The sequence below is a fragment of the Leguminivora glycinivorella genome, chromosome 24 (assembly GCF_023078275.1).
Source record: "Leguminivora glycinivorella isolate SPB_JAAS2020 chromosome 24, LegGlyc_1.1, whole genome shotgun sequence".
NCBI classification, from domain to species: domain Eukaryota; kingdom Metazoa; phylum Arthropoda; class Insecta; order Lepidoptera; family Tortricidae; genus Leguminivora; species Leguminivora glycinivorella.
In genome coordinates, this window is record NC_062994.1 from 4269228 (window position 1) to 4291987 (window position 22760).

The 22760-nt window shown below is 36.7% G+C and overlaps 1 protein-coding gene across 2 annotated transcripts; it reads left to right on the forward strand.

Moving 5' to 3' along the window:
* The first annotated feature begins 4932 nt into the window (after nt 1–4932).
* Nucleotides 4933–22756, forward strand: LOC125238560. 2 transcript variants are annotated; one of them, XM_048145897.1, is made up of 3 exons: nt 8231–8343; nt 9498–9885; nt 22505–22756. In XM_048145897.1, the coding sequence occupies exons 2-3, from the start codon at nt 9504–9506 to the stop codon at nt 22597–22599; spliced, it is 477 nt and encodes a 158-aa protein (XP_048001854.1). In that variant the 5' UTR covers nt 8231–8343; nt 9498–9503; the 3' UTR covers nt 22600–22756. The 2 variants fall into 2 exon arrangements, with proteins under 2 accessions (XP_048001855.1, XP_048001854.1); XM_048145898.1 differs by lacking the exons at nt 8231–8343; nt 9498–9885 and adding an exon at nt 4933–5235.
* The last annotated feature ends 4 nt before the right edge of the window (nt 22757–22760 follow it).

A 22760-nucleotide genomic window follows, 5' to 3' on the forward strand; every position in this document is an offset into this window, starting at 1 on the left:
TAATAATAATAATAATAATGACATAGTTCTACAGTGGCCTAGGGTTCCAATTGGTTGACTGTACAAGTTTGTAAAGGGTTGGCAACGCGCATGTGACAGTCCTTGACTTGCAGGCGTACATAGCTTACAGATGGTGGCCGCTCACAGATGTAAGAAGCACTTGGCATCCGTTAGCTCGTTGGGTGGACGACATCCGGAAAATTGCGGGTCACAACTGGATGAGATTAGCTCAGGACCGGGACAAGTGGCGTACTAGAAGAGAGGCCTATGCTCAGCAGTGGGCGATAAAGGGCTGATATGATGATGATGATGATAGCTTACAGTGACCATTTTCCATCAGACATAGTATAAAAAAACTACTTATAACATACAACATACATACATACAATCACGCCTGTATCCCATGAAGGGGTAGGCAGAGCACATGAAACTACTCAAGTTTCAGTGCCACTCTTGGCAAATAAGGGGTTGACAGAAAACGAATTGTGACATAGCAGTGACAGGTTGCCAGCCTCTCGCCTACACCACAATTTAACCCATATCCCACAGTCGCCTTCTACGACACCCAAGGGAAGAAAGGGTGTGGTGAAATTCTTAACCCGTCACCACACGGGTCAAACTACTACCAAACCAAACTACTTATAAGAAAATTGCAAATTCAAAATAAAAAAAAATTGCCAGTTTTACGAATTTTACGATGGTAGATGACACCTAATGTTTGGATGGATAGGTCAAGTGATTGGATGGAAAAAGGCGCCGGCTTTTGCCATACAGTTGGCCCGACGCTACGCTCGCGAGACGCTAGATGTGGGGGGACCCCTAAGATGAGAACATAAAACTTTTTTGGCAAATTGATGCAATCTTGTTCTAATCTTTTTCTTATTAACCCTCGACGCAAAAAGGACGGGATGTTATAAGTTTGACGTGTCTGTCTGTCTGTCTATCCGTCTGTCTGTCTGTCTGTCCGTCTGTCTGTTTGTCTGTCTGTGTGTGTGTCTGTCTGTGGCATCGTAGCTCCCGAACAGATGAACCGATTTAGATTTAATTTTTTTCTGTCTGAAAGCTGAGTTAGTCGGGAGTTTTCTTAGCCATGTTTCATGGAAATCGGTCTGCTTTGTCGCGGTCGGGGGTTTTTTCAAAATTTTAATTTTGTGGTAGGCGAGAGGCTGGCAACCTGTCACTGCAATGTCACAATTTGGATTTCTTTCAACTCCTTTTTGCCAAGAGTCTCTGCCTACCCCTTTATGGGATACAGGCGTGATTATATGTTATGTATGTATGTATGTAATTTTGTGGTTAGGTTAGTTTTGTGACTTATTCTCAATTTGCTTAGAGGTTGATTGTAAGAGATCCCTTAAGGGATATGTTCGCCTTTGAACATTGTATGTATACTTGTCTTGTGTACAATAAAGTGCAGGGTCCGAAATTATAGTATGAATTTTTTGAAACGAACGTTTCTAAACAAAGGTATTGTTCCTTTTGTGTTGAGCGGGAGCTTCTGTATTTGCACGCGCTAAGACAACAAGAAGCAACTGTATCCTGATAATTGTAAGGTTCAAATCTGTACAGCAGCAAATTTGAGATAGATTATTTTGGAAATGCGAAGCGATAGACCACACCGCTATAGGTGCGAAAATACAGCGCTTCTAATACTTTGATACTTGATGGTGTAAGTATAGTACATATAGTTATAATAATCATCGGTAATATGTCAGTCTGTATAATAAAAATAACACGTTTAAACAGCGAAACTGCCAGATTAAAAGGTTGATAAGCACCTGGCACCTTAAGGTGTCATCGCAAAGTGACAATAAACACTGATAAGGTTTTTCAATCTGACCGCCATTGTTATGTTTTGTTATAAATACGGTTTACGGTTTGTTTAGTTATTTATGTTATTTTATATATCAAGACTTGTACCTAATATTTATGTAATTACTATTTATATATTGCTATATACAATTGGTGATTGTTAACAAAATCATTAATAAAAAATAACAGTGATAATATACGTGTTTCATTACTTACAGCACCACCACCAAGTATCAAAGTATTAGAAGCGCTGTATTTTCGCACCTATAGCGGTGTGGTCTATCGCTTCACATTTCCAAAATAATCTATCTCAAATTTGCTGCTGTACAGATTTGAACCTTACAATTATGAGGATACAGTCGCTTCTTGTTGTCTTAGCGCGTGCAAATACAGAAGCTCCCGCTCAACACAAAAGGAACAATACCTTTGTTTAGAAACGTTCGTTTCAAAAAATTCATACTCAAGATAACCACGCTTCGGGATAATTATCCGATAATTATCACGTGTATAGGAAATTTACTTGTTACATTTTTTCATAAGAAAAAAGAAATTATCTTTTTTGGCATTTAAACCAACTAAGATCCTCCATTTTGTTATTATCAACCGATAATTATCCACCTTTTATTATCACGATAAAGCTAGGAACATACTACGCGGACGTCCGCGGTCGCGCGACCGCGACCGCGACCGATCAGTGTGCACGGTCTTCGGAACGTGGCTTCGGCTGACCAAAACATCCAGCGAGCCAGATTTCGATCGGACGTCCATGCGCTCAAGGCCACGTCCACGACCGACGACCGATAGCTTTTATTTTTATTTTTTTATACTACGTCGGTGGCAAACAAGCATACGGCCCGCCTGATGTATAGCGGTCACCGTAACCTATGGACGCCTGCAACTCAAACAGTGTCACATGCGCGTTGCCACCCTATTAGAAACTTGTACATTCCCTCGACTCGATTCATTCGGTCGACGTCCGCGTAATATGTTCCTAGCTTTCTCTTCTCTTCAATACCTGTGTACTACCCGTCCTAATGTATGGAAGTCAAACGTGGCCACTCAAAAGACACTTAACTTCAAAACTGGAAAGTTGCCAACATTCCATGGAACGAAGTATGCTTGGACTCCGGAGAGCGGACCGTGTTAGAAACTCCTCCATAAGATCAAAAACCAAAGTACAAGATGTAACAATAAAAATAAAAAGGTTAAAATGGAAATGGGCTGGTCATTTGGCCAGAGGAGGCGAAAAATGGAGTAAAAGTATAACTGAATGGTACCCAAGGGGTTGGATACAAAACGAAACGAAAGGGAAACGGAAGGCTGGCTCACAGCTAAAAAGATGGGATGATGACATTCGCTTAGTCGCCGGAGTAACCTGGAACAGAGTAGCACTTGACAGAAACGAATGGAGGAGGCTGGAGGAGGCCTTTGCCGACTGGCAAACAGACTTTCAGATGATAAGAAAGAGAGATATATTAGAATACTAAAACGATATCCATCTGAAATGTGCTGAGGAAGAGGCTCATATAATATAATAATTAAGCTAGGAACATACTACGCGGACGTCCGTCGTCGCGCGACCGCGGACGGGGATCTGGACAATGAATATACTTAACCGTGCAAACTATCGGTCGGCGGTCGTGGACGTGGCCTTGAGCGCACGGACGTCCGATCGAAATCTGGCTCGCTGGATGTTTTGGTGACCGTGCACACTGATCAGTCGCGGTCGCGGTCGATTAACGACGGACGTCCGCGTAGTATGTTCCTAGCTTAATCAGCGTGATAATTATCCTTTCGAACTTTGATAAAGTGTTTACATACATAATAATAAATGTGTGGTTAAAATGTTTTGGATTCCTCATGAGTATTCGTTATGGCATATTTAAAAAATCCGTTCCAGCCGTTATTATTACCTTGGATAATGCAATAATCGCGTTTGGTTCTCTGCAGATTAAATATTAAACACTTGTGGCAATAATTATTAATATTATTATAGAAAATAATGGTCCAAGTTATAAGATGAAGCGTTACTAAACACATTTACAGAGATGAGAGATGAGTTTCTGACTTTTAAGAATAAAGCGTAAACGAAATAGTACATTACGATACAAGTGCGTAAAAAAGGAGGTTTGGAACGAGTGGCGATAAATTAAAACACGACCGAAGGGAGTGTTTTAAATCGACACGAGTTACGAATTTCCTTTTTGCACGTGTATCGTACGACGTTTTTCAGTACAGATGAGCCTTCAAAGTTTCGACCTGGCATATAATGAACCACTTCTCGCACTAGTGCGTAAAAACAACACCATCTGTACTGAAAATGTATATTCGCTACATGCACGACTGGTGCTGCCTAGTGCCTTCATTTTGTAGACTTTTCGTCCTTGCGTATCCTCCTTGCATTCGCCTCGGCTCATGATAACCTAATAGGGGTCCGCTTTGACAAGTAATCCTTAGATTTGGCATATTCCATATTAAATTGTATCAAATTCAATAGTGTCAAATTCAACGGCTGCCGCTAGCATTAAAGTTGGACATGCCCATGTATGTACTTGTGTCTTCAAATCTAAAAAACAGTGTAGGATTTTTTTCTGAAATTCACTTCTCAAACTCAAATGCAACTTCCATTTTTTCCATGTTTTACACTGTTTTCATTATGAAATAGAGTATCCACCGGTTATATATGGTAGGCGTGTTCAGTGGATACATGTGGAACTCAACTTAATAGTGTAATAATGGAAAACATAGATCAATTACAATTGTCCCACAGTCGTGATTTGGCCCTCTATACCGTACAATATTTTTTTTTCTATTTTTTTAGCGAATTTTTAATATAGACTTTTTAATGTGGATATATACAGTGTTACAGATGTAGTGCGAAAAAGGTCTCCTTCGTATTTTTCCGAACAACGTTCGTACCTATTTGTCATGCTAGTTCAGTCAATGTCAGTACATCTTTTACTGATACTGACTGAAATAGCATGACACGTTCGTACGTTTCCGTAACAATACGTACGCAAATCTTTTCGCACTAACATCTGTCAATCGCTACCTCTCATACCTTAACCCGCCAACGTGGCTCCACGAGTCCACATTACATTAAACTATAGATAAACTTTCCGATACCGCCATATCTGTTTACACTCCCGTCTTGCACTTACAAATCTTTAAAAAAACAACTAAAAATGGCTGAAGAGTTAAACGTACAAAATTTAGAAGACGCAGAATTGAACGAGCTGCTTAAAAATGGGAATCCACAAGAGCTCAGAAATAATCTACTAGATATGCTCAATGATTCTGGGCTGACGGAGGAAATGAAGGAGAATTTGAGGAATATGCTCAGTGGGAACACTCCTAAGGTCCTGGGGGGGAGCGGGCCGTGGTTGGGAGTTCTGTTCGCGGCGCTGATATTCTCTGTTATATGTAAGTCTAGTTTTATATAACTTAAGTAACTTGTTGAAAAGCTTGAAGAAAGCGGTGTTGGAAAGTACACTGGGAGAAATTTGCCTTGAGAATTTAACAAGTTCGACTTGTTGCGTGTTTATCCGTTTGAAACAAAAGTATTTTAGTAGACGGAATAAATCACAATATTGATGATACAAGTAGAATTTGTTCGAACAACAAGGACAAACTTGTTAAAAGATATTTGATGGAATCAGCCAAACGTATGTTTTTTTTTTTTTTTTTTTAATACTACGTCGGTGGCAAACAAGTATACGGCCCGCCTGATGTAAAGCGGTCACCGTAACCTATGGACGCCTGCAACTCAAACAGTGTCACATGCGCGTTGCCACCCCATTAGAAACTTGTACATTCCCTTTTGCTGTGTTAAGTACACAGCAAAAAGGAGTGTACAAGTTCCAAGGAGGGTTCCGGTTGTTGTTTAAAACAATATGTGACATGTTACTTTTATATAAAATGTAGAATCGACTTGTTGATTGAAACAAAATAAAACTTGTAGAATGTACTGGTTACACTTAACAAAATTAAACTTGTATGTAGTTTGAACCAAAAAGCACGTAGGCGCTATTTTAACCAAAACAATAGTTACACGAACATGAAATCTAGTTGTTTTCTCTCTCAATGTAGAAGTTTTTATTTAAGTCATTTGTGCATTTATAGTTGTTTAAGAAAAATCTGTGAGCTTGGTTTTTAGGGTTCCGTAGTCAACTAGGAACCCTTATAGTTTCGCCATGTCTGTCTGTCCGTCCGTCCGTCCGTCCGCGGATAATCTCAGTAACCGTTAGCACTAGTAAGCTGAAATTTGGTACCAATATGTATATGTATATCAATCACGCTAACAAAGTGCAAAAATAAAAAATGGAAAAAATTGTTTTATTAGGGTACCCCCGGGGCTATATGTAAAGTGGGGGCTGATATTTTTTTTTCATTCCAACCCCAACGTGTGATATATTGTTGGATAGGTATTTAAAAATGAATAACGGTTTACTAAGATCGTTTTTTGATAATATTGATATTTTCGGAAATAATCGCTCCTAAAGGAAAAAAAAGTGCGCCCCCCCCCTCTAACTTTTGAACCATATGTTTAAAAAATATGAAAAAAATCACAAAAGTAGAACTTTATAAAGACTTTCTAGGAAAATTGTTTTGAACTTGATAGGTTCAGTAGTTTTTGAGAAAAATACGGAAAACTACGGAACCCTACACTGAGCGTAGCCCCGACACGCTCTTGGCCGGTTTTTTTGAATTAGGATTCCATAACTTTTATCCTTCCATCTTTAACTTCGCTAATGTGTAAAGTGTGATCTTGAGAGTATAAATCTTGAAGTTTTCACGTCGCTTTTTTTTATACTACGTCGGTCACCGTAACCTATGGACGCCTGCAACTCAAGAAATGTCACATGCGCGTTGCCAACCCATTAGAAACTTGTACACTCCCTTTTGCTGTGTTAAGTACACAGCAAAAAGGAGTGTACAAGTTCCAAGGAGGGTTCTGGTTGCCGACGACTTAAAGGACAATAGACGGAACAAATTTAGTTCCGTAGATCCTTCCGTCACCAGCACACCGCACCCTCGTTGAGCTCTGTCAGCCTTACTCACCGGCAGGAACACATATTGCATTACATAAGGTGCTTTCTCATAGTCTCCTTTGAATAGGCTAGTTTCCTACTAGTCAAATCTTCTTTTTAAGAATTTAACTGTCAAAACGATTGGCAAATAGGGAATTACTATGAAATACTGAGGAGTGACGTCACGGTCAATTCATTTACTTTATATCTTTCTCTTTGACTTATTAAATAGAAATTACGTTTAAACATAACTGCTGTCCATATTTTCTTTTAAGTATGAATAGGTAGACGTTTGACCACGATCACACCTGATGGTTTTTTCTAATTATGTGGTGCTTTATTTCGTGCACTGCATAAAATATTTTATTTTAAGTATAGGAAACTAGCCTATTCTCTCTGTCGAAAATGTCGCTATCTCTTTCTCTTTGACACGGCATCAATATTGTATTATTATATTGTTGTTATCAAAAATACAGGCCACGTTGGCTGGTTACGTAAACAACAATTTTGATAACACATATCAGGCGGTATTACATTTGGTAATAGCCATAAGACTTGATAGCAATTAACTACCATCTAATAACTCAAATCATAAGTATCAATACCTTTTAAGTAAACAAAAAATAGTGATGGTCTCAGAACTGCTAAAAATCTGGCTGACATTCTACAAAAGATCCTGCAAAATTGTGAAAACAAAATAAACTATAATGTATTGAAAAGAGACGGATATATGCTAGTCATTTCTCTTTTTGTCAGGGTAGGGTGGAGGTTTCCACAGATAAGATAAAAATGACACGCGAAGCTTCGAAGAATTTAAAAACTAGTGTTGCTAGCGCGCGATTTTTCAAATTTGCCACCTTATTTTAGTGACAAGATTTGGTTGACAGTGTATATGTTACAAAGAGTAAAATGAGCGGTGTAATCCTAATAAATACTTCGAGAGAGAGACCGAAACCAAAACCGAAGAGTACGAAATCAAAACGCTAGAAAGAGACGAGGTGAATACTCATTCTACTCATACTGATTGCATCCTCGTGAAAACTAAGGACAAAATTGTGAACATTGTGATGGAAATGGACGGACTCATTGAAGCATTGCCATGAACAGCAACATACATTAAAGATTACTGGTTTATCTCGTTATCTCGAAGCTTAAGCCGTATGCTTGTTTGCCACCGAAGTAGAAAAAGGTAACCTAGTTTGTCCAAAACCTATTTTTCCAAATCGAAACCAATGGTTTGATTTTGCACTAGTTTTGGGCCAAACACAACTTTTTGGAATTAAAACTTGGAGAATGCAGAAAATACAATTGTTGGCAGCTGCGTTGTAGCTTTTTGGCCGACACTGAGCCATCTTACGAAACACAAGATAGCGATATCGCCATTGGATCTGACATTCGCTATCGCCATGACACGTAATAAAGCCGAAGACAGTTGCAGTGCCAAACAAATCAGTACCGATACTTGGCTAGTTTATCTATAGGTGGCGACCCGATTACACCGGTGAGAATAATAATAACTATCTATTAATAATTATTATTCATTATTATTGTAATAATTACCTGTGCTTTTCATGAAGGTTACAAGTAGTAGTCGCTTTCTGATGTGAAAATTTTAATGAGACTAAAGTTTGTTTGTCAGCAGTTCTCGAAAAGTTTGTACAAAAATGAAGGAAAAAGTTAAATTTGTTTTTAGTATTCCTAATTTGATACCAAGATTTTTTTTTGATGAATTGAGATTTTAGTAAGTTTTATTTCGTCATTAAGGTTCTCTAGTATCTATATTTTCTTAATAATTATAACAATTATCCTGTATACAGAGTGGGGCCTGTAACAAAGGCGAAGATTTGAACTGTAGGCTATTCTCCTTATACTGATCAACATTTGTTCAGTGACTTTTAAAAATTATGAAGTCCTTAAATTTTTAATTTTTCATACAAAATAAATATTAGCTTCAATGTACGCCATTATTGTTGTCATTGACGTTGTCTGTCACACTTTAGACTTAACAGAATTCGCAATACATTACCTCTTAGAAAAAACTTTCAAGGGTGATAAAAATCAAAATACAAGTTATTTTTAAAAGTCGCCGAACAAATGTTGATCAGTAGTTATAAGGAGAATAGCCTAGAGTTCAATTATTCGCCTTTGTTACAGGTCCCACTCTGTATATCTTACGAAAATCGACTTCTATTACTAAATGTTGGTAACGAAATAGGATTAATTAAAATTTACTGACGTGGCTATGTACAAAGTTGTCGGGAACTGCTCTCGTAAACTACCTGGTTATATGTCTAATCTGCCAGCGCTTTGCCTCTCTTTCTAACATATACGGTTCAAAGGACGAAACAGGAAAAGAGCGTTTAAAGGTTAAAACTTATAAAACGTTCCCTGGGGCCCTATTTTATAGAGTTAAGTTGGGAATACTGGAACTGGAGCAAAGCCGCTATAGGCTTACCCAAATGTCTCTTATATTATAGTCGTTCTAGTATAACTTGCGTTTACGCGCGCGAGTCCATACTTGAAGTCGCGCTAGATGATTGTAATTTGTAGCTTTGAGAAAATGTTAAATATCATCCTCTTACATTTTTACCAATAAACCACAATCTCCTTAAACGCAATAAAAAAAAACTAATTCTCTCTGGTTTCCCGCCATAGCTCAAAATGGCCGACGAGATGGATTACGCGGACGCGCCAAAAATCAACATCGCGAGCGCCATCGGCGAAAAACTACAAGAATCAATAAAAAACATGGACGTAATGTCTATGCTCAAAAACATGGCCGAACAAATACCTCAAGACGAAGACGCAGAAGGCGTTCAGGATAAACTTAAAGATGTGATTGAGAAGTATAATGCTATGACAGATGAAGAAAGGGAGGAGTTTACTAGTAAAATGAAAGAAGCTATAGTAAGCAAGATTTCTATGAAACTGCAGGATCCCAATGCGTTTGATATGAGCGCAATTACAGAAGCTATTGAGGACGCTGTGAGATTTCAGCTGATGCTTATTGGTGGTGCTATTATACTTTTCCTGATACTCTTAGGTATGTTAAAGACTTCATCACAAAACTTGGAAAATATTTGTAATTATCTACACACAAGTATTATGGGCATTTTCAGAATCCCCCCCTCCACCATTAGCGTAAGTTGTTAACAAAAATTAACTCGCTGTCAGTTTTGTGACGACAATTAAGCATAAAATCTGTCTAAAAATTGCCTACACATTCTGAATGTAGATTATCGCCTAAAGTTTATGCAATTAACACAAAAACAATATTTTTATAGAAATTTCATGCTTAATTATCGTCACAAAACTGACAGTGAGCTAATTTTTTAACAACTTACGCTAATTGGGGGTCCCATTTTTTGAAAATGCCCTTATACGTGAATCCACTCTATTCTTCAACCTACAGTGTTCCCGGCCTGGCGCCAGGGTCCGCTTTCCTGCTCAGTCTTTTCCACTTTGACCGGTCTTCGGCATCCTGAGGTGTGAGATCGTTCTCTTCCATGTCCGCTGTCACGTGAATCCACTGTATTAATAATAACCTAACCACAAAATTTTGAAAAAACCCCCGACCGCGACATAGTAGACTGATTTTCATGAAACATGGCTAAGAACACTCCCGACTAACTCAGCTTTCAGACGAAAAAAACTAAATCTAAATCGGTTTATCCGTTCGGGAGCTACGATGCCACAGACAGACACACGCACAGACAGACAGACAGACAGACACGTCAAACTTATAACACCCCGTCGTTTTTGCGTCGGCGGTTAAAAAGCGATTCAAAACAAGTTGCATTAGTCTTCAAGATTTAAGCATACATATGGACAAACACTCACAGACAGCGGGAAGCGACTTTTTTTTGAACTATGTAGAAATTTTCATGGAAAAGGAGTCGTGCATCTTATCTGTGTGAAGCATAGAGGAATAAGTAAGGAAAGAATTGTAATTCCATACATCAGTAAGTGCAAGCATCTAGCGTCAATCACTCGTCGAATAGCGTAAATTATCAGTACCACTACTCGACACTAGGTGCCAACCATAGATGTCATATATACCATAGATCAAGCAAATGTATCTACTTGCATCGCAGCTTGCAGCTTTCGGGCGTAAATTTTTGTAAGTTGAAGTCAATATAAACATTAAAAATGCCTCGTTACGTGATATTTAATTGATACAACACAAAAATTATGAACACTTAAGGGCCTGAGACATACACCGTGTCCAATAAGTCCGAATACTCACATTTTACCTCAGTTCTAAAGATATAGGGATCACAGGCCATCAAATTCTTATTTAACCTAAAGAGTATATTCCTCTTAATAAAATACAAGCACAAAGTACATGAAATTTCCGAAGTGTCTAAGAAAAACAAAGAGGTAAAGTGCCAACAAAATACTTGCTCGGCACGCAGGTGACGAGTTATTTTTTATAAGGAGAATCTGTATGTGATAAAACAGACGCCACGTGTCCAAAATAGCAGCGTTTTACCTTACAATAAAACGCATATTAAGCGAAGTACCTTATTTGAAGCCTATTTTATTATATTTGAGAGAGCAATCCTGTTAACAGATGACGTAGCGGTTCACATATTAGCTGACAGTAGTCGCCATTATCCCCACCACCAGTTTTACCCTTCCAGTTTTATCCCCTCACCACCGGGCGGTGGCGCCTACGGGCGCCGTTTGCCTCATTGGTTCTCAAATTATAACCAAAACAAAGTTGCAATAAGTGTACAATTTACTAAAAAGGTTGCAATAATTATTTTAATTATGTACATTTTAAATAAAAACAGGGACATATCAGTATACATTGGAGTGTATAGGTGTTGGATTTTGCAACCTGAATGGTGAAGGTGATAAAATACATTAGTGAGTTAAACCTACCCTCCATGGGTGTAATAAAAGTAAAGTGGTGTATTGCAACGGAGTACTTTAGCCACTGGCGGCCTAAAAACTATAGGCTTCAAATAAGGTACTTCGCTTAATATGCGTTTTATTGTAAGGTAAAACGCTGCTATTAAGCTTCCTACCGTTATTTGAAGCCTATTTTATTATATTTGAGACCTGTCTGTGACCGCCTGGTGGCCAGCATAACGCCAATGTGATTAATTCCTCATCATTAGTGAAACTGGTGGAAACAACTAGTGCACTTAATAATCTGCGTGTGTGGGTGAATCATTTCAATTCAACCAACTAAGTGGAATCTGCAGTGATACATGTTACTATTTTTGTGAATACTGTATTTTTAATAAATCAATGTGAATCAAGTTATAAGATTAAATCTTATTTCTAAAAGCGAGTTCATATTTTTATTTCATTTCACCCATCAAATCATAATTTTCGGTATTGTCTGTTTCTATTAATTTCAGGATCCTTTATCATTATGCATCGATCTACTTCGCAAAAAGAAAGTGAAATCTTGTTGAGGCATTACAAGCCACAATGCTATTTGTCTTTATCACAGCAAAGCATATATGTTAGATCTATAGATCTCAGTATAACTAAGGCATAATACTGTTTAGGTTACGTTACAGACACAAAATTATCTTCATGGCTTATTCCTTTGTATTAATATTTATTTGAAAGTTCTTATAGTCTTTATGAGGAATCAAATGCACTTATACAACATTTTACAAAAACAACGGGATCTCCCTTGAAGATATATAAAATCGACTACAATATTTCCTTACTTTGTTGTTAGCATATAATGGCTAAACAATGTCAAGTGTGTACGTACAAATTTGAACAAAGGTGATCATTGCGTGATGTCACAGTATGTACATGCATTGTATTTCCAGGCCGATTTAAGTTGGCATATACGAACAAAAGACGAATTTCATGTGCCCACTTAAAGGTGAATAATAGTAGTATACAGAGCGCAGCTATTTAGGCAATAAATTATCTTTTAATTTATAAGATTTTCGTTTCAGTCCATTTTTAATATGTACCACCCTATAAGTGGTTTCATTTTGTTGTACATATACGTATTTGCAATTAGTTGGGTTGATATGGTAAGCAGCACTACCTTTGCTAATAAGTTGTAGTATAGCTAGAAAAACACTGGTTTTCACTTATCATTGTAATATATAAGTACCAACTATATCTGCTGGATACCCATTATGGTAAGATAAATAAATAACTTGGACTAAAAATAGTTCCAAAATAGATTTTAGCATTGATTTGGCCCCATAAATTAGTTATGTCACAGGCGCATAGCTCTAATATTAGTACATTTTATGTATTTTAGACGAGTAGCCAAGCAAGACACTAAATAATTCATAACTTATTTTTGTCAAAAACAAGGGAAGAATGTAGGCAGACTCTGCGATCAGTTCTTGTTGAACATTGGTAATATTCTTGCAGCAATAACCTTCGCGGTTATTTGCCTGAATGAAGCTCCCAGAATAATCAGTGTTTGATACTAAAAATCTTAAAGAGCCGTCTTTTAGCGTTAGGAGCAGATTCAAGCTAATGAAGAGGTACATGTTGTATGTACATTCTTCTAACGTCACATTTAGGATTACGGGGCATCCCTTTTCTCGAAAAGTACTTTGGCCTCCTTCTTACCCAGAGAGCGGGTTTCTGTGGGATGTTAGACAAGTTGTCTAGGAAATCTAGAAGGTTCTTGATTTGGAATCGATATCAATCATTTGATTTAAAAGCCTTGTATAGCATGGCTTATTGTCGTTCGGACAGGTACCGTACAGATAAATTTTATTCATCTCTGATCATATCATACCCTATGTGGGTCATAGGTATTTACATACGGTAAACATCCAAATTGTTCTTATATATATTATACGTGGAAGGTTAAAGAATTCCAACGTTATATTCACATACAGCGGGGTACAACCTTATATATTATTATGTCCACAGAAGGAAGTGCAGTGTCTAACTCATAGGAAATTAATAAAGGGTTAAAGATCTGAGTCTTTGATGACGTGAATTTGATAGTCAACACAAATTGTCAGGTTTTTGCAAGCCAATTACTCAGTTCCAGTATAGATTACCACAATCTTAGATATAGGAACAATTTGGTTATTTACCACTTTTACCAGGCAAGCTGGATTACGAAGATTACACTAGGGTGTGCAAACCGGTTAACCGGTTAACCGAAAAACCGGTTAACCGAGACTTTTTGGCCTCTGTTAAAAACCGGTTTTTATAGTCTCTAACCGGTTAATAACCGAAACTGTATTTATTTCTCAAAATTTGGAAAATTAGGCATTAAAAGGTTCAAAAATACGTAATTATTTAATTTTTTGTAATAATAAAGATTTATTTATTATTACAAATTACGAATCGAATACGGTTCGAATCCCGGTAAGGGCATTTATTTGTGTGATGAGCACAGATATTTGTTCCTGAGTCATGGATGTTTTCTATGTATAAGTATTTATATATTATATATATCGTTGTCTGAGTACCCACAACACAAGCCTTCTTGAGCTTACCGTGGGCCTCAGTCAATCTGTGTAAGAATGTCCAATAATATTTATTTATTTATTTATTTATTATTATTTATTATTTATTACTTTTCATTGACAACATTATTATTTGTAATGATTTTATTTTAAAAATTAGTCCCGAGTCTACTCAATTATACATTTTATACAATACAGTAGAGTTCGGTTAGTATATTACGACTCCGCATAGACCTAACGTCCAACCTCTTACAACGACATAAGCACAGGTATTTATTTGGTTTTCTTATGTGATAGTATGAAAGTACATCCGTTTATTACGACTCCGATTTTAACGACCAGCCGCTTTTTACGACACATTTTACACAGAATCCGTCCGTCAAGTCCGGTTGCAACGACGAGCGACAACGTTTTTAGTTTTACTAGTAAATTGAGGAAACAAAGCTACTGCCCCCTGTCTTGCCTACAACAAGTAGCAAGATTACATTGTGGCCATGTAACTTTTTGAAGTATTGCTTTTAAAATTTTAACAATTTGTTCGCCTCGGGTCTACTCTTATAAGCTAAATAGAACCCAATTTGTATTTTTCGATTGCGTATAAACTAGCTTTACTTACAAATGATGAGCAAGCACGCATACTAAAAAGGACTTTTCTAACTAAACAAGTCACAATAAAATAAGGTATTAATACTATGATAATAATACCCTGTAAATAAACCTATTGATTGAAATGTTTTAGTAATAGAGATGTAAATATTACTTTTAATTAAAAGAAATGAAATTCGTTTTGTACGACATCCGGTTAGTACGACGTAATATCAGCGGTCCCTTGAGCGTCGTTGTAACCGGAGTCTACCGTATATTTCAAACTATATTTTTTAAAAGAAAGGTAAAATGGAGATCTTGGTTTTCTTACATCAATTGCTTGTATTACTAGGGGCTCTGGGAGCTGTACGAGGGGCGTTCAATAAGTAATGATAATGAGTATTAAAACATAAGAATGTAAGTATCCTTATATTTTTATAATTAAAAGTAACTCTTTTGTGATTTATTTACATAATTAATTTTGTCAATTATTATTTTTTTGCCCCCTTTAAAAATTAAAATCTTAACGATAGTCTAAATACCATGTCAGTAAGCACTTCACTTCATTATATTTCAGAGTAGCGATTATATTACAATTTTATTTAAAGGTCGGGTATAAAATATTAATGATCCTTATATTACCTTCAATATTAGGTATGTCACTTGTAGCTTTAAATGCACTAACTTGAGCAGCACCCTCGGCAATTTGGGGGTTCGGCCCTGTCGACTGTCATTTTGAAGGCCAAAAACATTATTATTTGTTTGTTTAAAATGTTCTTATTGTAACTAATCATTTTTTAAATATTAAAATTATTGTATGTTCTTCTGTAATACTGCCGTAATTTTGTTTCTAATCTATATTCTCAATTTTCGTGATAATCTGTAAAAATCGTGAACATGACCCAAAACAGCACCTAGATTTTTTTTGGATACCATACCGTTTGAAAATGTATCTATACGAACTTTTTTTATTGCTGTTACTAACAAAGGATAAACCCAGCTTTAATTTAAAGTATGATTATTTTTGATATTTATGTCAGAAATGAACTCATGACATGTCAAATATTCATGAAAACATGCTCTTATTTTACTGAAAATGTTCATCCCCCACCTTGTGTCAATTATTTACATATCAAAGAAAAACAAATGAAAGTAGTAAAAATTTGAATTATGCAATTTCACTTTAATGAGTACTGCTACATGGACAAGTTAAGAAAAATTAAATCAAGATACAGGAACATATCCATTCTCATTACTTTTTGAACGTTCCTCGTAGACCTTCGCGACATGCCCAGAAAATGCAAAACTGACTAATCACATTCAAACCACACAAGCCTTTTTTAGCAATTTCCGCATTTACCAAATTTCTAAAAACTGGATAAAAATGATCTTCATCGTGCAAATAATACCTGCTACGATATCATCAACATCAGAATTCTTAAAGGTAATGGTAATTATTGCGTAGTACGGTCATTTACTAAAAATCCTCAAAACCGGTTAATTCCCGGTTAACCGGTTTTGAAGAAAAAGTCTCGGTTATTAACCGGTTTTTTAAGTTAACCGGTTTTTGCATACCCTAGATTACACCCACTAATCCAACCTTTGCTTTAATAAGGAACTAGGCTCATCCCGTTCCACGTGACTTGTATTCAAAGTCATTGATTTGGTGCTGGCACAGAATATATAAAAGTACAAGTACAGAAGGCTCACTGTCAACAACCTGTCAATGGACTGCATACGACATTGAGTTCTATTGCGCAGCGACAAGGTCGTCAAACTTTATGAGCCGCGAACTCGCGGCCGCCGGAATGTATGGAAGAAATGCGGAGTGAGCCGCCCCTGGTGCTGGTTTCAGCGCTAGTGCGAGCTTCACGCTGCTAGCGGAGCCGGCAATACATATGTGGTTGAAAGGAGCCATTGACCGGTAAGTTCGCTTAGCTAGTCGCTGGCGGCTGAATAGTTAGATATTTCATGAATATGATGATTTGTATTTGAAATGTATATTTACTTAATAGCATGCGTTTTCGTGGTAGTAGCCCGATACGCAATAATACACAGTATATGACTTGTGGTTGCTTTGCGGAAGCATATATTTATGTTATTGTAATATGGCCAGACGCTTAATTAACCACTTTGCGGGTCTTCCCTATACGCAGGGGCTATGCTAATATTCTGTCATTCCAATTTAAGTATATGTACTGCCGAAGCAAATACTACTTGCATTATCAAAGCACTTGTTTAGCGATATGTAACAGGCTAATACATATGTTTTATCATATCTTGCTTACCTACTTAAACCCTGCACAAACAGTTTAAGAATGCTGTTTACATTAATTTAAGAATATCCGGTTCCTGATAGTTCTAGCAGAGAGCTGAGTTGTAAGTTTAACACGCCCTGCGGAGGCTATAGCCGTGACGGCCAAAATATCTTCAGAGATTATGTTTCGTTGGCTGAATATTCACAATATATTCATAATATTCACACGCCTTACGCAGGCAAATTATGAATATTATGGAATGGCAGATAAAATTTTATAAAAAGGCAAGTTCTATGATCACGCTACATTGCGCAGGCCAGGACGGGCTTGCTATATTATTGGTAATTCATTACACTAGATAGATAGTTTTCTTTTATTTCGTCTGCTAGTGTAGCAGTCAAATAACAAAAAATAACAAACAAAGGCCTTGCGCAGGCTTCTTATTTGTTGGGTAAGTAGAAATACTTACACGTCTTGCGCAGACGGAAGTACGACTAGTACGAGTAATTAAGATTAGATACATAGGCTTGGCGGAAACTTTCCTATTTACACGGATTTCCCGCTAACATTTGCCCAGCCTCGCAAATGGTCTCAATGGATATCCCAAGCAACAATGTTATTATAATGATGTCTCTTTACGCCTTGCGCAAGCGGAAATTATTAGAGTAGGTATTCGAATAAAAAACAAATTTCGGGTCTTTTCTTTGTAACGCCAAATCTAGGATATGAGCTGATACAAATACTGCATAGTCAACACATCTGCTTGCGCAGCAGAATAATAATAAATTTATTGCACAACAACTTGTGTACTTAAATCAGCAGACAGCTACTTACTATTTATTTATAAATCCTATTTGGATAGAAGCAAAAGATCAATAGTGACTCTCCTGTATGTGGTAATTTACAACAGAGTAGGTACCTACTTTAAATAATAATGGTTATTCTGGTAAATCTCAGACCTCACACTATAGACATAGGGTGAAATAGCCATTTTTTAGACATAGAAAAGCATGTATATCACATTACAATTTTATATCACATACGGGGGTTTCACTCAAAATCTTTTACTTTAGCTAGAGTAGCAAACTTCCAGTAAGTCTATTATTATTATTAGTACCGGAATTTTATTCAACGCTTACACTTAGAACGATGCATCAATAGTAGGCACTCTTTAATTAAGAATGAAGAAAATAGCATAATAGACCGGACCCCAATAGGGAATCCAATATGACACTAGAACCTTTACAAGTTGATACAACAAGGTTTTAAACGTGTCCTAGGTTTTATCTACTTAATCGTTAATGAATTGCATCTTAGCTTCTTGCGAGACTATCAAAATTTTGAAAGCAATCACTGTTACACGCCATAGCCTGCATAGTAATAATACTGGGGATATGCACGGAAAATATCAGGTCATAAAAATTTAAGCGTCCCTCACAAAATAGTAATCCTCAATTCTCAATGACCTGATCCGTGCTTATGGCGAACCGATTCACTGTAAATAAAGTAAAACAAATGCTCGTCGCTTACTTACCGCGACGCCTTCGCTGCGCTCGAAATGTCAGCTTATCTAAAAATATTGCGACGGACAAGGAATGTCCGTCACGTTTTATTATTTATAATCGAACGGTAAAACCGTTAAAATATGAAATATTTTACAAAATATTACATATTTTTATTTACAAAAAATTCTAAGAATCTCAGAAATTCTAAGAATTTTTTGTAGTGAACCGTACGCTCCGAAGAACAGAACGCCAATGAGGCAAACGGCGCCCGTAGGCGCCACCGCCCGGTGGTGAGGGGATAAAACTGGAAGGGTAAAACTGGTGGTGGGGATAATGGCGACTACTGTCAGCTAATATGTGAACCGCTACGTCATCTGTTAACAGGATTGCTCTCTCAAATATAATAAAATAGGCTTCAAATAACGGTAGGAAGCTTAATAAACTATTATGGGTACCGAGGATAGATAACGTTCCGGGCAACTAGAAAAATGTGCCTAGGTTCCAGAGCTCACCATCGGCCCAGGTGTGGGATGCAGTATGTAAGCGAGGTAAACTACCTTCAGTACTTACAGATAAAAGCGTTAAAATCAACGTTTTTTTCTTTAAAACCAAGGTTTTGGAGAAAAAAATGCCTTAAAGTTAAAAAGGATGCTTGGGAATGAGTATCATGTGTCCCAACAAGACGCACCTCCAGCACATTCGGCAAATGGTATTCTAGCGTAGTTTCAGACTAATTTGGCAGTTTTTTATCCGAAACATGAGTGGCCACCCAGGCCTCCAGGTTTAGGCGTATTAGACTATTTTGTATGGTCATACATGCTTTGAAGACTAAATTTTTATAAAATCATAAACCTAGATCATTTCAAAAAGGTTATCGAGAGTATTTGGGATGAAATGTGAAGAAAACGGTGCGTGCCGCGTGTGATCCGTTTGAGAAGCGTTTGAGGCTGGTAAACAAGTTAATGCTGGAGTTATTCCAAAACATTTGTTGTGAATGTAGTAAATAAGAGTGCCATTCATAAAATATAATAATAATGTAGTAACTATTTGTTCATTTTGTTTTATTGGCTATTTGTGCTGTATTCAAACTTATTGGACACGGTGTATTTAAAATCACAGGCAAGTAACAACTTCAGTACAAAATCTAACACGCTCGGCCGCCATACAAATAGATGAACTTGTTTCTTCTACGGAAATCTAATTCTGTGGTGCCAACAGTGTCGAGCCTGCCAAAAAATGTAATATTAAAACAGTTTACAACTTATATTACAAGCCGAAGGAATTGAAAACAGATTACTCATTAATGCTATTGTAATATTAGCTAAAAATTGTTGAGCATTAGACTTTGTTCGTCGTGACACCTATTGACAAGTAGCAGTACTAATAATTTACGCTAGTTGACGCGTGATTGACGCGTGGATGACGCTAGATGTCACTGCAAAGAACTTGCATTTACTGATGTAGGGTTACAACACTTACAACTTTTTCCTTATTTATTCCTCTACAGAATGTTTGGCCCTTTGTCAGAACTGCGAAGGATTTAACGTACTTTTGTCTTATTTGGATATTCAAATTTTCATATGTATCAACCCTACTCCTATGATCCTATCACACAAGATTTCTAGGTTACTAGACTAGCAGGCAGTCTAAAATAGATTAACCTTTTGACGCCAATTCGATCATCTTGACTACTTTGTAATGCATTCAACGGCCTATCCTAGTCGTTAAGAAGTTCGTAGTGGGTTCAAATTCCTGAAAGTGCATCTATTTATGTGTTCATCACAAATATTTATTCTTGAGTTATGTGCTTTCAAAAACGCTGATTCCAACTTAGTTTGCTGCCTCCAGTATTTACAAAGACATATATAACTCCGTATAGACAGATAAAGTCTTTTAAATGAAAACGTTCTTCAGTAATATAGAGCCAAAAAAGCCAAAGGTACGGTGGCCTAGATGGCATTACACCTTTGGGGTACGCTCAGCTAGATGGCGCTAATATTAATATTTTGACATTTTAACACATATCAAGCTAAGAATATGGGCCAAATTGTCAAACTGAGGTTCAAAAGTTTTAAGCCTGTGTCAAGAGATGGCAGTCTATGCACTGTGATTACACATTTTATTTAGACAGTGACTCTCTATAATACTCGATCCTCTTTGGTATTTATTTATAATAATATGTAATTTCGATGTCTACTATACTACATATTATCTACAACTGATTACCATCTTAATTAGAAAAATTGATATAGATAATACAAGGCGTTAAAGTTTGACAAACAAGTAGGTTATCGCAAAAAGATTACTACCAAACGAACCAGCACGGGTAGCATGGTCGCGCGATAGACGATAAAATATCAGGCCGTCCCTATCGCACTATTAGTAAGTGCGATAGGAACGGCCAGATGTTTTATCATTTATCGCGCGACCATAATTGCCTGACACCAGGTCCAAAATTATCTACGCATTCTGTTATTCTCCTTTTAATAAATTTGTAATTGTAGACGTTCAAGAAAATCTTGTCGAAAGTCTTGAAGGTTTATAGAAAACTAGCTTTTGCCCGAGGCTTCGCTCGCGTTAGAAAGAGACAAAATTAGCCTATGTCATACACCATCTCAACTTTTTCCACTTTCAAATTCACGTCAATTCGTCGCTCCGTTTCGCCGTGAAAGACGGACAGACAAACAGACACACACTTTCCCATTTATAATGTTAGTATGGATTTGTGTTTTTTAGTGAAAAGACTTGCTCGACTGTTTATTGGGTTTTACAGATATGTTTTAACTTATTAAACAAAATAAAATAAATAAATATTAAAGGACATTCTTACACAGATTGAATGAGGCCCACGGTGAGCTCAAGAAGGCTTGTGTTGTGGGTACTCAGACAACGATATATATAATATGTAAATACTTATATACATAGAAAACATCCATGACTCAGGAACAAATATCTGTGCTCATCGCACAAATAAATGCCCTTACCGGGATTCGAACCCGGGACCGCGGCGCAGCAGGCAGGGTTATTAAACATATAACATAAAGTGAAAAGTATAAAATCCAATATTTAAGGGTGAAAATTTACAAAAAAGTATAAAATCTGCAGACAGATTTGACTCGGTTAAATAGTTGCTTCGCCTATAAATACGACCGGTCTGGCCTAGCGGTAGTGACCCTGCCTGCTAAGCCGCGGTCCCGGGTTCGAATCCCGGTAAGGCCATTTATTTGTGTGATGAGCACAGATATTTGTTCCTGAGTCATAGATGTTTTCTATGTATATATGTATTTGTATATTATATATATCGTTGTACCTAGTACCCACAATACAAGCATTCTTGAGTTTACCTTAGGGCTCGGTCAATCTGTGTAAAAAAATGTCCTATCTATAAAGTCCTATAAATGGTATTCCTTTAGAATTTACAGGGTTCGAAAATATCCGATAATTATAATAAATATCAAAATATCGGATATTTATGATATATATCGGATATATATCAACTTTGATATATATCCATTTTGTATGGAAGGCATTTCATTTTTTTGTTGCGTTATTTATGAATACTACTTTAGATAAGGAAAAATGTACTAAAAACATGAAAATTTTGTAGAAAAAAACAGTATCAAACACAAAAAACTAGTTTTTTAACAATTTTACATTTTTCAAAACCATTTTTGTACCTATTGAAATATTTATTAAAAAAATATATATATCGGATATTTATATCCATTGAAATATATCGTCGAACCTGGCTGGATATATATCTGATATATGTCGGATATATATCTTGATATATATCCATTGATATATATCCTCGAACCCTGAGAATTTAGTCCTTCTCCTTTTAAAATCGTTTATAAATAACTAATAAGAACCTTTTCTAATTCCAGTATTCTTCGGCTACAAACTCTACAAGTCCATAAAAGATAAAGAAGTAAAAAGGGAAGAAAAGAAGAAAGCCAAGCAGATGAAGAAGAAGAAATGACCTACCGACTTGACAATCGACAAACTGTACTCAGGCTTTTATCGTCTTATCGTTGTCGATAAAACTTTTCATGTCACGTTTGGAGCGTAGAGATATGGAGAACATGTCGTTACTATTTCAGCAATTCCCGTAAGCCTTCGGTAATTGTGTCATATACTTGA

What these genes read in the sequence shown, in the direction of transcription:
- LOC125238560 (XM_048145897.1), top strand. Translation starts at nt 9,504, where the DNA reads ATGGCCGACGAGATGGATTACGCGGACGCGCCAAAAATCAACATCGCG. An exon ending in ACTTTTCCTGATACTCTTAG is followed by an intron (nt 9,886 to 22,504) that starts GTATGTTAAAGA and finishes TTCTAATTCCAG; the next exon opens with TATTCTTCGGCTACAAACTC.